At 29.1% G+C, this 11830-nt stretch overlaps 4 protein-coding genes across 5 annotated transcripts in view; 3 read left to right on the forward strand and 1 right to left on the reverse strand.

Annotated features, from left to right (window-relative positions):
* Positions 1-11033, forward strand: part of LOC126856961 (arylalkylamine N-acetyltransferase 1-like) — a 28633-nt gene extending 17600 nt beyond the window's left edge. Inside the window, exon 4 of the transcript XR_007688425.1 lies at positions 11023-11033. The gene's annotated coding sequence lies outside the window, so the exon portion shown is untranslated. The remainder of the gene's footprint in view (positions 1-11022) is intronic.
* Positions 146-3883, forward strand: LOC126856943 (ribonucleoside-diphosphate reductase subunit M2 B). 2 transcript variants are annotated; one of them, XM_050605973.1, is made up of 7 exons: positions 146-369; positions 1325-1387; positions 1494-1679; positions 1760-2001; positions 2154-2382; positions 2449-2667; positions 2848-3883. In XM_050605973.1, exons 1-7 carry the CDS (start codon positions 307-309, stop codon positions 3013-3015), a joined length of 1170 nt encoding a protein of 389 aa, XP_050461930.1. In that variant the 5' UTR covers positions 146-306; the 3' UTR covers positions 3016-3883. The 2 variants fall into 2 exon arrangements, with proteins under 2 accessions (XP_050461930.1, XP_050461931.1); XM_050605974.1 differs by lacking the exon at positions 146-369 and adding an exon at positions 731-875.
* On the reverse strand, positions 3977-6145 carry LOC126856969 (acireductone dioxygenase). The gene is given in 5 exon segments (XM_050606019.1): positions 3977-4309; positions 4602-4781; positions 5341-5411; positions 5414-5459; positions 5796-6145. Coding segments are annotated over 5 exon segments (555 nt in total). The 5' UTR covers positions 5919-6145; the 3' UTR covers positions 3977-4174.
* On the forward strand, positions 6023-11636 carry LOC126856898 (uncharacterized). Its single transcript, XM_050605885.1, has 5 exons — positions 6023-6171; positions 6556-6911; positions 7205-8602; positions 8695-9701; positions 10123-11636. The coding sequence occupies exons 2-5, from the start codon at positions 6576-6578 to the stop codon at positions 10325-10327; spliced, it is 2946 nt and encodes a 981-aa protein (XP_050461842.1). The 5' UTR covers positions 6023-6171; positions 6556-6575; the 3' UTR covers positions 10328-11636.
* The last annotated feature ends 194 nt before the right edge of the window (positions 11637-11830 follow it).

The raw sequence follows: 11830 nt of genomic DNA on the forward strand, positions 1-11830 counted from the left end.
ATCGCCCTTTTATGCCGCAAAGAATTGATTTCCGATATTTCTGATGAAACATGATAATGAATAAGGAAAAGGGAAAGAGAGAAATTGAAAATTATGAAAATTGCCAGAATTTGGCGGCAAGGCGCGATCAGCTGATTGGTGAGCGGTGGTTTGGGCGCGAAATGCTGGTTGGAAGGACCAATAAGACGCCGATCGAGGTAATTTTGCCGCGTAAAGAGCTCATTCTTTTCTGCTTCGTTCGCCGAAACGGAGGTGTCTGTCGTCGTTAGTTTTGACGCAGCAAAATCTGCAGCTATTGAAAACAGGATGGCATTGCATGAATGTACCAAAGAAAACGTCCGCAAGCACCTCGAGGATGTGTCGTTGCACGTGAGTGTCGCGTATTTATTATATATATTACATCGTCGAAAGTACACTGCTTTCTTCTTCCCCTATTCGTCTTCTATATTCGTTCATTTCGAGATTTTTCTTTCTACCGCATCTCTTTTCATATTTCCTCTGTCAAGTTTTTCCAGTAATGGTTAATATTGAATACGTGTCAATACAAACATAAATTTGCCGTTCATTAATGCAGTGGAAAGAACGCATACGGGAAAGAAATACATATCGAAACACAAAAATTAATAGCAATATTATTAATAATAATAGTTATGTCAAGTTAAAACGCAAATTTATTTAATATATGAACTCAATAAACGTATACGTATACACACACACACATACACAGACACATCTGTGTATCCATTTTCAAGGTTCAAGCTCAGCATTGCTTAGAATGTGCAGTATCTTTCATCAGAATGTTTTATCATTAGATATATTTGTAATTTTGTACTTAATGCTATCATCATCAGTAACCTAGAATGAATGGTCAAGAGGTAGATAATTTTGTGTGGACAATTTATTGCAGAATATTCTCATTAATTAGGATCTCCTTTTTTAGGTTAATAATTTTAGCTGTTTTAAGTTAATATACTTTTAGCTTTAATGTAGAAGCTCTGATTAGCATTTAACTTCGAATTTGTAACAAATAAATATATTTACATATATGATTTGCTATTTTATATTAAATACAAAATCTGAAGTCTGAACAATATTTAGTTTAGAATACAACAAACATCTAAATTTAATATTTAGTACAAGGTACTTCTCAATAAGTACTTTTTAATATAACGTATACATAAATTTATGGTCATTGAATGAAAAAAATAATTATAGTATCAATTATTATTCTTTTACTGGAATCTTCTTTTGTTAAAAAGAACTTATTTATATAGAGATTATATTGTTTTATTAAATTTAGATTAATTATAATCTCTTTTTGCAGACATCACCAAAGAAAACATGTATATCACCAATTATATCTCAGGACCATGGATTGAAAAATGGAGTAAGTCTATATTCTTTACTATATGATTTCAATATCTTGATATATTTTATTTTATATTGAAATTTTATTAATTAAAATATTTAATACATATAATGAATTTGCACAGCTTTCCAAAACAAAAGCTGTGCGAAAAGTACAATTGAAGGAAGAATTCAATCCAAAATTGGAACCACTCCTTCAGGAAGGTCCAAATCGCTTTGTAATTTTTCCTATTCAATATCCTGATATTTGGGAGATGTACAAAAAGGCTGTGGCATCTTTTTGGACTATAGAAGAAGTACCCCTTCACAAGGTAGATTATTTTTTAAAGATATATAAATTTAATTAATTTTTCTTTGAATTTTATTTAACAATGCACTTTAACTTTTACAGTTGGATAAGAAAGACTGGGAAGAGAAACTTAATTCTGATGAAAGATATTTTATTTCTCATGTTTTGGCATTCTTTGCTGCTTCTGATGGAATTGTTAATGAGAATCTGATTGAGAGGTTCAGTCAAGAAGTAAAAATCGCAGAAGCACGTTGTTTTTACGGTTTCCAAATCGCCATAGAAAATATTCATTCTGAGATGTATTCCTTGCTTATTGAAACTTATATTACCGATCCACAACAAAAGTAAGTACTATAGAACAGATTGTTAATTATGTAATAACTGTTACAAGCATTAGTTATTATATTTACTTATATCTAGTATTTAAAATAAATTAATAATTTTAATTACATTAAACATATACATGCATTAATATGTGCCATAATCTTATTTGCAGAAATTTCTTGTTTAATGCAATTAAGACACTTCCTTCTGTAGGAAAGAAGGCTAATTGGGCATTAAATTGGATCAATCACGAAAGCGCCACATTTCCTGAGCGCGTAGTCGCGTTTGCGGCGGTTGAAGGTATCTTCTTCAGTGGCAGTTTCGCCTCGATCTTCTGGTTGAAAAAACGAGGAATTATGCCAGGTCTCACTTTCAGCAACGAACTTATCTCACGAGACGAAGTTAGTAAATTAACTTAATTATGTCTTATGTATATGTATTTATATAACTTATTGTTCATCTTTTAGGGATTACATTGCGATTTTGCATGTTTAATGTTTAAACACATCGTACAAAAACCATCGTTTGAACGCGTGAAGTCCATTATAATGGATGCTGTAGAAATTGAAAAGGAATTCTTGACACAAGCATTACCAGTTCAGTTGATAGGCATGAATTGTACACTCATGTGCAACTACATCGAATTCGTCGCAGACAGATTGTTCGTCGCATTAGGATTTGAAAAAGTATGTATATCAAAATCTTATTATCTTGTTTTTAATTTAATTTGTACACTTCTTTTTATTTTGCATGTTATTATGATAAAATTTTAGATTATATTAATTTTTTTTTTATTATCATCATAAAATTTATTATTGATTTTATTCATCTAATTAATACTTTACTATTATAATGTGAAATGTTAGGTTTATCACTCGGAGAATCCGTTCTCGTTTATGAACTTTATCTCCCTGGAAGGCAAAACAAATTTCTTTGAAAAAAAAGTGGGCGAGTATAAAAAATTCGGAGTCGCGGAGGAAGGTTCTCAAAAGAAAAGCAATACATCTGGTGTGGTGTTTAGCGCGAACTTTTAACATAAAAGGTTTTTTGTAGAAATATCGTATATATAGTTATATATTTAGCTCCTAGATGCAGAAAAAAATTATTTATATTAATGATCGTCTACGATTTTGGAATAATTTTGTAAGAACAAGTCTAAACATTGACAAATATTTTTGACAGAAAGAAATTTGTAAAATATTTAAGACATTAAGATATACGCATAACTTTTGATGATATTAATAAGAAAAGTATTGAAACTGCTTTTTCTATTATAATTACAATTTTTTAAATGCTCTTTTTTCAATATCATGCTAAAAAAGATATAATATATTTATATAGTTTTATATTTAATATTTTTGTTTTTTTCTTATTGTAACTAATTAACAAAAAAAACTTTCGAAAAAGTATAGGCTACTGTGTATTAATCCTCCTAAAAAGTTACAGCTTTGCAGTTACAATACTTTTCATTAGTATCATTATTATTTGACAAATTTTTGAGAAATTGACCATTATCTTTAATGTAGACTTATTAATTAAGACGAATTCCATATTACTAATATTGCATTATCTATGGCTTCTGAAAAATTTCTTTTTATAATTTGATAATGATTTATTTTATAATTGAACAATTTGATGAAAAATAATAGATATTATTATATTTTTTATTTTTTATTGAGGAGAGTTAAAAATACAAAATAATAGTTTCTGTCATAAAGTGCTATACTTAACGATTTAATATGTAAAAAAACTGTATGTAAATTTGAATGGATAGTTATATAAATTAGAATTTTTTACTTTATCATCACACATCAAAAGTTGATACATCAAACAGTATTTATATGAATAAGTCTTCTCAAGAATATGTAATAATAATGTAGAAATAAATTTGGTTGTAAAAGAGATTAAAGAATCTTCCTTCAAATTTTTATAATTGCTGAAAAAAATTCTAAAAAATATAGAAAATATGAAAGAATAATAAGAAATGCGTAAAAATTATATATGTAGATTTTTATTTTCTTTATATATAATATATTGCAAGAGATATTTTATATATAATTATCATGTCTATATAATACAAATATATATTTAATATTTAAAATGTTACAAAAAATGATATGATAAAGTAGAAAATGATAAACTAAGATATAATAAAATATATTTTTATGGAAGCCCATGTAACCTATAGAGTTATCAAAGGGAAGGTACCTCAAATCCTTTTTGCAATTGTTTGAGGTACTGTTCACGACATTCCATGTTATCAACTGGTCTATTGTATGGCAGCCAAACTGGCTCTCCCACAAAATATCTCTTTGCTTTTATGTAATTCTAAAAGAATTTATTTAAAAATTTTATAGAAAAATTTATTTCTCTCTAGAATTTATTAGAAATTCAGAAAGAGGGAAAGAATTTTTTTTTTGCAATAAAAAAAGTTCACATAACTTATCACTTTTAATATTATAATTCAATATGATAATGAAAGGAACTTTTAATAAAATTAGAAATTGTTTAAATTTTATAAAAAAATTTTTCTTTCCTCTGAATCTTTAAAAAAAAATTTGAAAAAAAAAGAGATAAAAAATATGTGTTGAAAAGAAAAGATTGGTATGTGCATACTTACATTGGTATCCAACGTGAAACGATGATAAATCCCACTAGGTATGATTAGTAAATCACCAGCCTTGACTTCGATCCGGATCCATTGATCATCCTTGTCTCGTACATCAAAGTAACCTGATCCATCCAAAATTAAGCGTATCTCTTCATCGGTGTGAAGATGCTCGGTGAAAAAATTTTTCAACTAAAGATTAAATACTTAGATGAAGAATATTAATATAATTACAAAAATTTAAGAAAATGTTCAAATATATACATAATACTATTTAAATATATACATAAATTACATAGAAATTACAGTAACTATATGTAAATGTATAGAAGTAGGTAACACAAAAGCATTTTACATAACTATAACATCTTCATTATAAGTTTGAAACATTTACATCAAATATTTATTAACAAATAAATACTTACTTAAGGAAGAAGTGGGAGAAGTTTGAATGCGTATCTTTTAGTATTTTCGAAAAATTTTATCAAATTTATTAGCAAAACATTATTAAGTAAAAAATAAATTTAAAGTTATTTATTCAAATTCCAATAGTTAAGCTCGACTGTTCTAATATTAAGCAGATTCTGTGAGAAATGACAGAATAATATTTATACATTTCTATATTAATTTTTATCAGTGACTATTTTGTCAGAGTCTAAAGTTTGAACTTCATTAGTTAATTCGATCGATAATTAATTAATAGATATGTTACTGTAATAACAATTGAATTTAATATATATTTTTCTTATACCTTCTCTTCATAATTTGGTAAACACTCTTTGGAGCATATTATCTCATCTTCATATGTATAACCGCGTTTTCGCGTAAATTCTTCAAAATAGCGTCCGTGCAATAATTGAGATGATTTATCTGAAAAAATATATTTAAAAAGCTATATTATAATATAAATTAAAATTTATAATATTTATAAAATTCTCTCTTATTCGTGCAATATTATTATTGTTTTGTGTATGTGTTTACAATTTATTTTATTATTGGTGTTAAAATATAATATATTGAATGTTTTATAATTTGATGTGTATTGTGTGTATATTATATATAATACATTTTACAGTTAATAATGTAAAATAATATGCGTGATATTAAATATTGTTCAGTTTCAGGCAATTTTGACAATTCGGCCAAATCTTTATTGTCAGCTGATCGTGTATGCTTTTCATTAATACGTATCGCGAATTTCTTAACCTTAAAATATTCGACGCCCGTTACGGCGAACAGGTGATTCAGCGATACGAATTCCGGCGGTTGCCTGTGATGTTCTAATCGTTGATCGGCATCGCTACTATCCATGTACCAGGCGCGCACCATCGTTGTTCGAAAGAAAAACCTGAATCGACAACGAGACAGCAAGATCGAAAACGGAGACCGAACTTTTGCGTTTTATTTTTCAACTACTGTGACGTAGGCGATCTGATAATTATCAAACGGTTTGCCGGCATTTCTCGATGATAAGGAATATCGAGAAAAAGTATACAAATGATACGATGTTTATCAACGATTGTTTATGACGATCAAGGAGACGAATTTCAAATGAGAGACTTTCGTTAAATACGAAAATTCGGTAAGCCAAAATTTTTTTTTGTGCGTCTTCTGCATCATCGAATTATAATTAAAATCTTATTAAAATGTGTGATCTCTTATATATAATTTTTATATGTCTATTTGCATTTTATTTTATTTTTGTTTTATATTGAATATTTTCTAGACTGTGGCTCAGATTCTCTTTATTTTATTATAAATGTATGGAATTACTTTGACCTTCAATTATCTCTTATAATTAAAATTATTATTATTATTATTTTATATTATATATAATATATATATATATATAATATATATATATATATAATATATATTATATATAATAATCTCTTTCTTAAAAATATTATATATTTTATCATATTTAAGATTATTTCTTCACTAATATTTTTTCTTATTTTTTAAGTTAACAACTTCCCATTCAAGATGGATGAGTTCTCCCAGGATATGCAGAAGCTCTTATTAAAGAAAGAGCGAGAATATGGTCAATTAAAATTTCTCTCGTCTCGAGCGACAAAGGAGACTTCATGTTTCATCGACGAACTGATACAGGATGTTATTGACATCATTCAAAAGTACAATTTATTTCCTGAAGACAATAATCCTAAAGAAGTCAGGAATATTACTTTTACTGCTGCTCAATGTTACAATTATTTTCTCTTGAATACTAATTTTCCCTCGCAACATCTTCTTCAAGAGGATTTGCTCTATGGTCACCTGGTTGGTCTCTGGCCCACTTTATCGCCATATCTTTTTATACAGGTATATTCATATATTAATAATAGCTAACAAGAAATGTTTTATAAATTTTTTAATAAAAAATAATTAAAAGTTAATGTTTGTAACATTTTATATATACATATATATAATATATATCAATTAATTTTCTTTATTGATAATTTCATAATAAATAATATTACATTACATATAAATTGTCTTTTCATCTGGCATCTCTAAAAAAATATTGTATAATATATATATATATATATATATATATATATATTTTCAATGTTACAATTGAAATCAGATAACTATACATGTTATAACTTGTACAGATAATATGGCGCTTGAAGTGTGAGTGCATATTGGTCGAATCACTCATGTATATACCATTGGACCTATTTGTAGAAATTCTGGAGGTATTGATTAAATATGTAAACGAGCTGGAAGTATTGCGTGCCAAGTGTTTGATTCTCGTTTTAAATAACAGAACATACGAAAAGTGCCTGCGGTTGAATTTAGGCACACTATCGGAGAAAGATATAACAGAACGTGCGTGCCAATTAGTAGCAAGTTTTCAGGCATTGTTGGATGTGCTTGGCAGTCCAAGATTTACTGGTTCTCCCGAACTATCCGAAGAGGCGAGATACGAGCAACATGGACTTCTTCTAAAGTGCATCTTTCGTCATATTAAATTATGCATGAGCAAGAAGATAGAGGCTTACACAGAAAATATTTATCTAGAAAAACTATTCAAGCTCACATATGGTAATCTCGCTCACAATCGTGTAAATTACTACTGCTCTCTTCCCGTCGACAAGGTGAAGTCTATTGTGGCAACACTGGATCAGGAACTAATCACCTTATTGCTGAACCAGATTAAGCAAGTTGATTGTTACGAGTACATGGGCTGGCTAGAAGTCAATGATACTGAAAACATTATGATCTCGCTGCAGCGAGCCATCGTCATTGAATGCCACTACTTTATTAATTTCATGAAAAAGAATGAATTTCTGGAAAAGAACGATCATTTATTCCATTGTCTCCAGCAACTCATAGGTTCGAAAAATGGCAAGGAATCCTTGTTAACTCTTCAAGAACTCTGTCATGGCATTGCCAACGGCAAACCAGAGGGAATGAGAGAATTGATGAAACGCTACAAGGAATGGGACAAATCTATATTGAGTTTCATTAATGAGAGAATACAATTGCTGCAAAAAGACGATTGTTGCATATTGCTTGAATATCTTCATCACATGTTCGGATATCCGCAAACCGAAGTAGAGAAATATCAAATTTATGTGTTGGTCTTGAGAGTGATAGTGCAGCAAAACATACAAGATGTGTTTTACATTATAATAAAATATGTGCTGCGACATTTTGACGACAATCGTTTAGAATATTTGTATAATCATAAACTCTTCATAATGTTCATGCAACGTAATATGTGCTTATACGAATCTGAAGGAATGCTTATCCTCTTGATTTTTGTTCTATTGAATGCAAAGAAGGTGCTAACTACTCTTGTGGAGATTGCTATAGGTTACAACAAGTACGAGAGCATTATATTTATGTCGAAAGACATATTGTTGCTGCGATCATTTCTCATTATACGTAAGAACAATGAATACAATCTGCTGATGTACATTTTGAAGGATGTTTGTTTGCGGAAGAATGTTACTTGGTCTTGCAAGAGTTTTCCGATTTTCATGGATACCATACTTAATCATAAGGTGATAATGCATAATATTATAGATAAAATATGAGGATAAATATTTGTTGGATATATCTATTTCTATTTGTTTATTATTTCTTATTTTCACAGTTGATAACTCCGGATGATTTGATGAACATTGTTTACATCCCTTACTTAATTGATAGCAGTTTCCATTACTTCAATTTTCTCTGCATATTGATGCATATACACGATATCGTGAAAAAAGAAATTTGCACTCCCAAAATGGATTACCCACTACTGATCATAGCGTTGACTAAGAAGATGTCGTTGATAAGAAGATGCGAACCGACCTGCTTAAGGAACACCATTCATGACTTGATAGGTCATATAACGCGCATATTGAACGTCCTGTTCTACATACCTAACATTTTAACAGGGAATCAGCAGCGCGAAGTGATTGACGCGATCGATGACTGCGTGGAGCCGATCGATCGGGCGCGACTATCACCCCTGTGGCACATACTCAATGGCAGTGTTTTGGATATAATTCAAGATTATGAGAGACGTTGCTTCTTCTTACATCGACGACTGCGCACGGATCCGCGATGCGACCCCAAATTGCGCGAGTACGCCCAGTCCCTCCGACTCGATCGTGAAAGTTTTCTGCGTCACATGATTTTGCATGCCACCGAAAAAGAATACGAGATTTTCGCGCTTGAGCTGACAACGATATTCTGGTGCAACTTTGGTTGGACCGACGAAATGAAGGCCTACGAAAATGTGTTGCGCATCACTGGCGAGGCGGCGCAGCTCGCTCTGGCATTCGATAAGACATTTCCCAATGACACGTTTGTATCGTTGATACGCACCCTTGTGAACTTTTGCGATGTATTCGCGCACATCAATCGCAATACAAATGATCAACAAGTGGCGATCCGCCGTATTCTGCTGAAAACTCTGTGTTCCTTAAAAGATTCTACCGATAGGACATATCTCGGCCAAATGTACAGCCTGCTGCTCGCACGTATAGAGGATACCTTAATTAAGAATTCATATTCATATATAAAACATTATTTCCACGAGGTCGACGACTGGATCGACGTGTACCTCGTACAATGCGAGGGACTAATGACGCCTATGCAAGAATCCGAAAAGTAAGTTGATATTTCACTTCTATTTAAATATAATTTTTTTTACGCATTATAATAGTACATAGTAACATTTATGCTTATTATTGTTATTTATTTTGTTTTGCATGCTCTTAATGTCTTTTATTTGTTATAATAGTATTTTATTTGTTATAGTAATTTTTATTTCTCTTTATTTTTTTATTTTAAAATTTATTTATTTTTATCAGTTTCTATTTTTTTATTTTAATAAAAAAATATAAAAAAATTATCTTTAAAATTTCTATTTTTATCAAAAAAGAGAATTGTATACATGTACATATTACATATATATATATATATATATATATATATATATATATATATATATATATATACATATTGTAAAATAAAATACACAACATAAAAAGAATGGCAATAATATTGTGGAATTTATGTATTTTAACAGCTCGAACGACTCAGGCAGTTCAAATGATGAAGCGAGTTTGAAAGATACACAAGTATTACAGAGGACTCGCAAATTAACTAGTAATGAAATCGACATGTTTAATTCCTATAGGTTTGTATGTGAATGTATTAAGATATCTAACAAAGGGACGCATCGTTGCATTGAGCGGATACGGGATATTATAGTCACTAAAAAAGAGGTATAATTTTAGCTTCGATAAAATGTAAAAACAATATTCACATACGCCATCTCTTTTAGTATAAGTTTATATAAAAAAAAGCACAATATTTTCATAAAATATTTCCATCAACATTAATTCCATCTGTCTTGATATATCGAATAAAGCACGTTGCAATAACGTTTTTTTTTTTTTACGCGAATTTGAGAAAGACAAAGTGTGCAAATACTCTTTTTACACACTGTATAATATCGATATTTTTTTACTATTGATCGCGTGCTCTATAATAATTTACTCTTAAAAAGAATTTTAAGATCAAACGTTTTAAAAATTTCAAAAAAAATTTTAGTGATGTAAAAAGGAATGCGTGAAACCATATTTTAAAGCTTATCGGATACTATCCGATGAAAATACGGTATTCTTTTAAAATAGTTTTTTGCTATTTTTGAAATTTTTGAAACATTTGATCAATTTCATGAATCTTTGTAATTATTTTTCTAATTAAATGTCACAACATACAAATTGTTCTATACTTACCATTAAGTAGCGGAATAACGAAACAAGTGCCACATAGAAATGAGAAATGAGAAAAATGTTGAAGAGAATTTTTCACTATTGAAAATTGTTATAATTGTATTTTTCTACTTTTTTGTTTATAATTATTTTTAAAAATAACAATCATTTTTTTTAAATAATTGTAATTATTTGCACAAATTATATAGATATACAAATAATTACAATTTGTAATAATTACAAATGTCATTATCTATATATCTATAATTATAAAGGTATTGTAATTCTAATAGTTTATAATTCTATGTAGTTTCGTATTTATTCATATTTTTTGTTATGCAAACAAATTTGTGTGAAGGAAAAAGAATTATCTTACAAATAATTCTTAAAAATTGCAGTTGCAATATACTATATTTTTCGTTAGTTTTGTTTCTTTCGTATCTGTACTGATATTTATCTACCTCGGAAAAAACGGGTTAATCTTTGTGTATATATCGATTATGATTATATGATAATTAAATAATAATTTTGCAAGATAGTCATGTAAGAAGACAGAAGACAATGAAAGATTGCTCAACTGCGCAAAAAAATAATTTCGCGAAATAGATATTTTGTATAAGAACACAACCGTGTAAATTTCTTTTCCAAAAATTATCCACAAGAAATTTATACTCTGTGTATTATACTCCATTATTTTTATGCCGTATAAGAAATTTCATGTGTAGGAGCATTTCTCTTGTTCCGCCACGAAAAACTGCCGAGTCGATATCGATATATTACTGTATATATGTAAGAAGAAATACATTACGAGCAATTATTTTAATGTGGCTTTTTTTTCACAGTCAAAATAGTTTAAAAAGTTTTTTTCGGAAAATTCAACAATCATATGCGATACGATGATGCTCTTAACACATATGATTGTGTACACATGGCGAGACGACCAAAAGTCGAATTGAAAAATCAAAGCATATGTAATCAAATGTATATCATATGTCTCGAATAGAAGATATATTGTTC

The sequence above is a fragment of the Cataglyphis hispanica genome, chromosome 20 (assembly GCF_021464435.1).
Source record: "Cataglyphis hispanica isolate Lineage 1 chromosome 20, ULB_Chis1_1.0, whole genome shotgun sequence".
Taxonomy (NCBI): Eukaryota; Metazoa; Arthropoda; class Insecta; order Hymenoptera; family Formicidae; genus Cataglyphis; species Cataglyphis hispanica.

What these genes read in the sequence shown, in the direction of transcription:
- LOC126856943 (XM_050605973.1), top strand. Translation starts at nt 307, where the DNA reads ATGGCATTGCATGAATGTACCAAAGAAAACGTCCGCAAGCACCTCGAG. An exon ending in ACCATGGATTGAAAAATGGA is followed by an intron (nt 1,388 to 1,493) that starts GTAAGTCTATAT and finishes GAATTTGCACAG; the next exon opens with CTTTCCAAAACAAAAGCTGT. An exon ending in AACTTATCTCACGAGACGAA is followed by an intron (nt 2,383 to 2,448) that starts GTTAGTAAATTA and finishes TTCATCTTTTAG; the next exon opens with GGATTACATTGCGATTTTGC.
- LOC126856898 (XM_050605885.1), top strand. Translation starts at nt 6,576, where the DNA reads ATGGATGAGTTCTCCCAGGATATGCAGAAGCTCTTATTAAAGAAAGAG. An exon ending in ATACCATACTTAATCATAAG is followed by an intron (nt 8,603 to 8,694) that starts GTGATAATGCAT and finishes TTATTTTCACAG; the next exon opens with TTGATAACTCCGGATGATTT. An exon ending in CCTATGCAAGAATCCGAAAA is followed by an intron (nt 9,702 to 10,122) that starts GTAAGTTGATAT and finishes GTATTTTAACAG; the next exon opens with CTCGAACGACTCAGGCAGTT.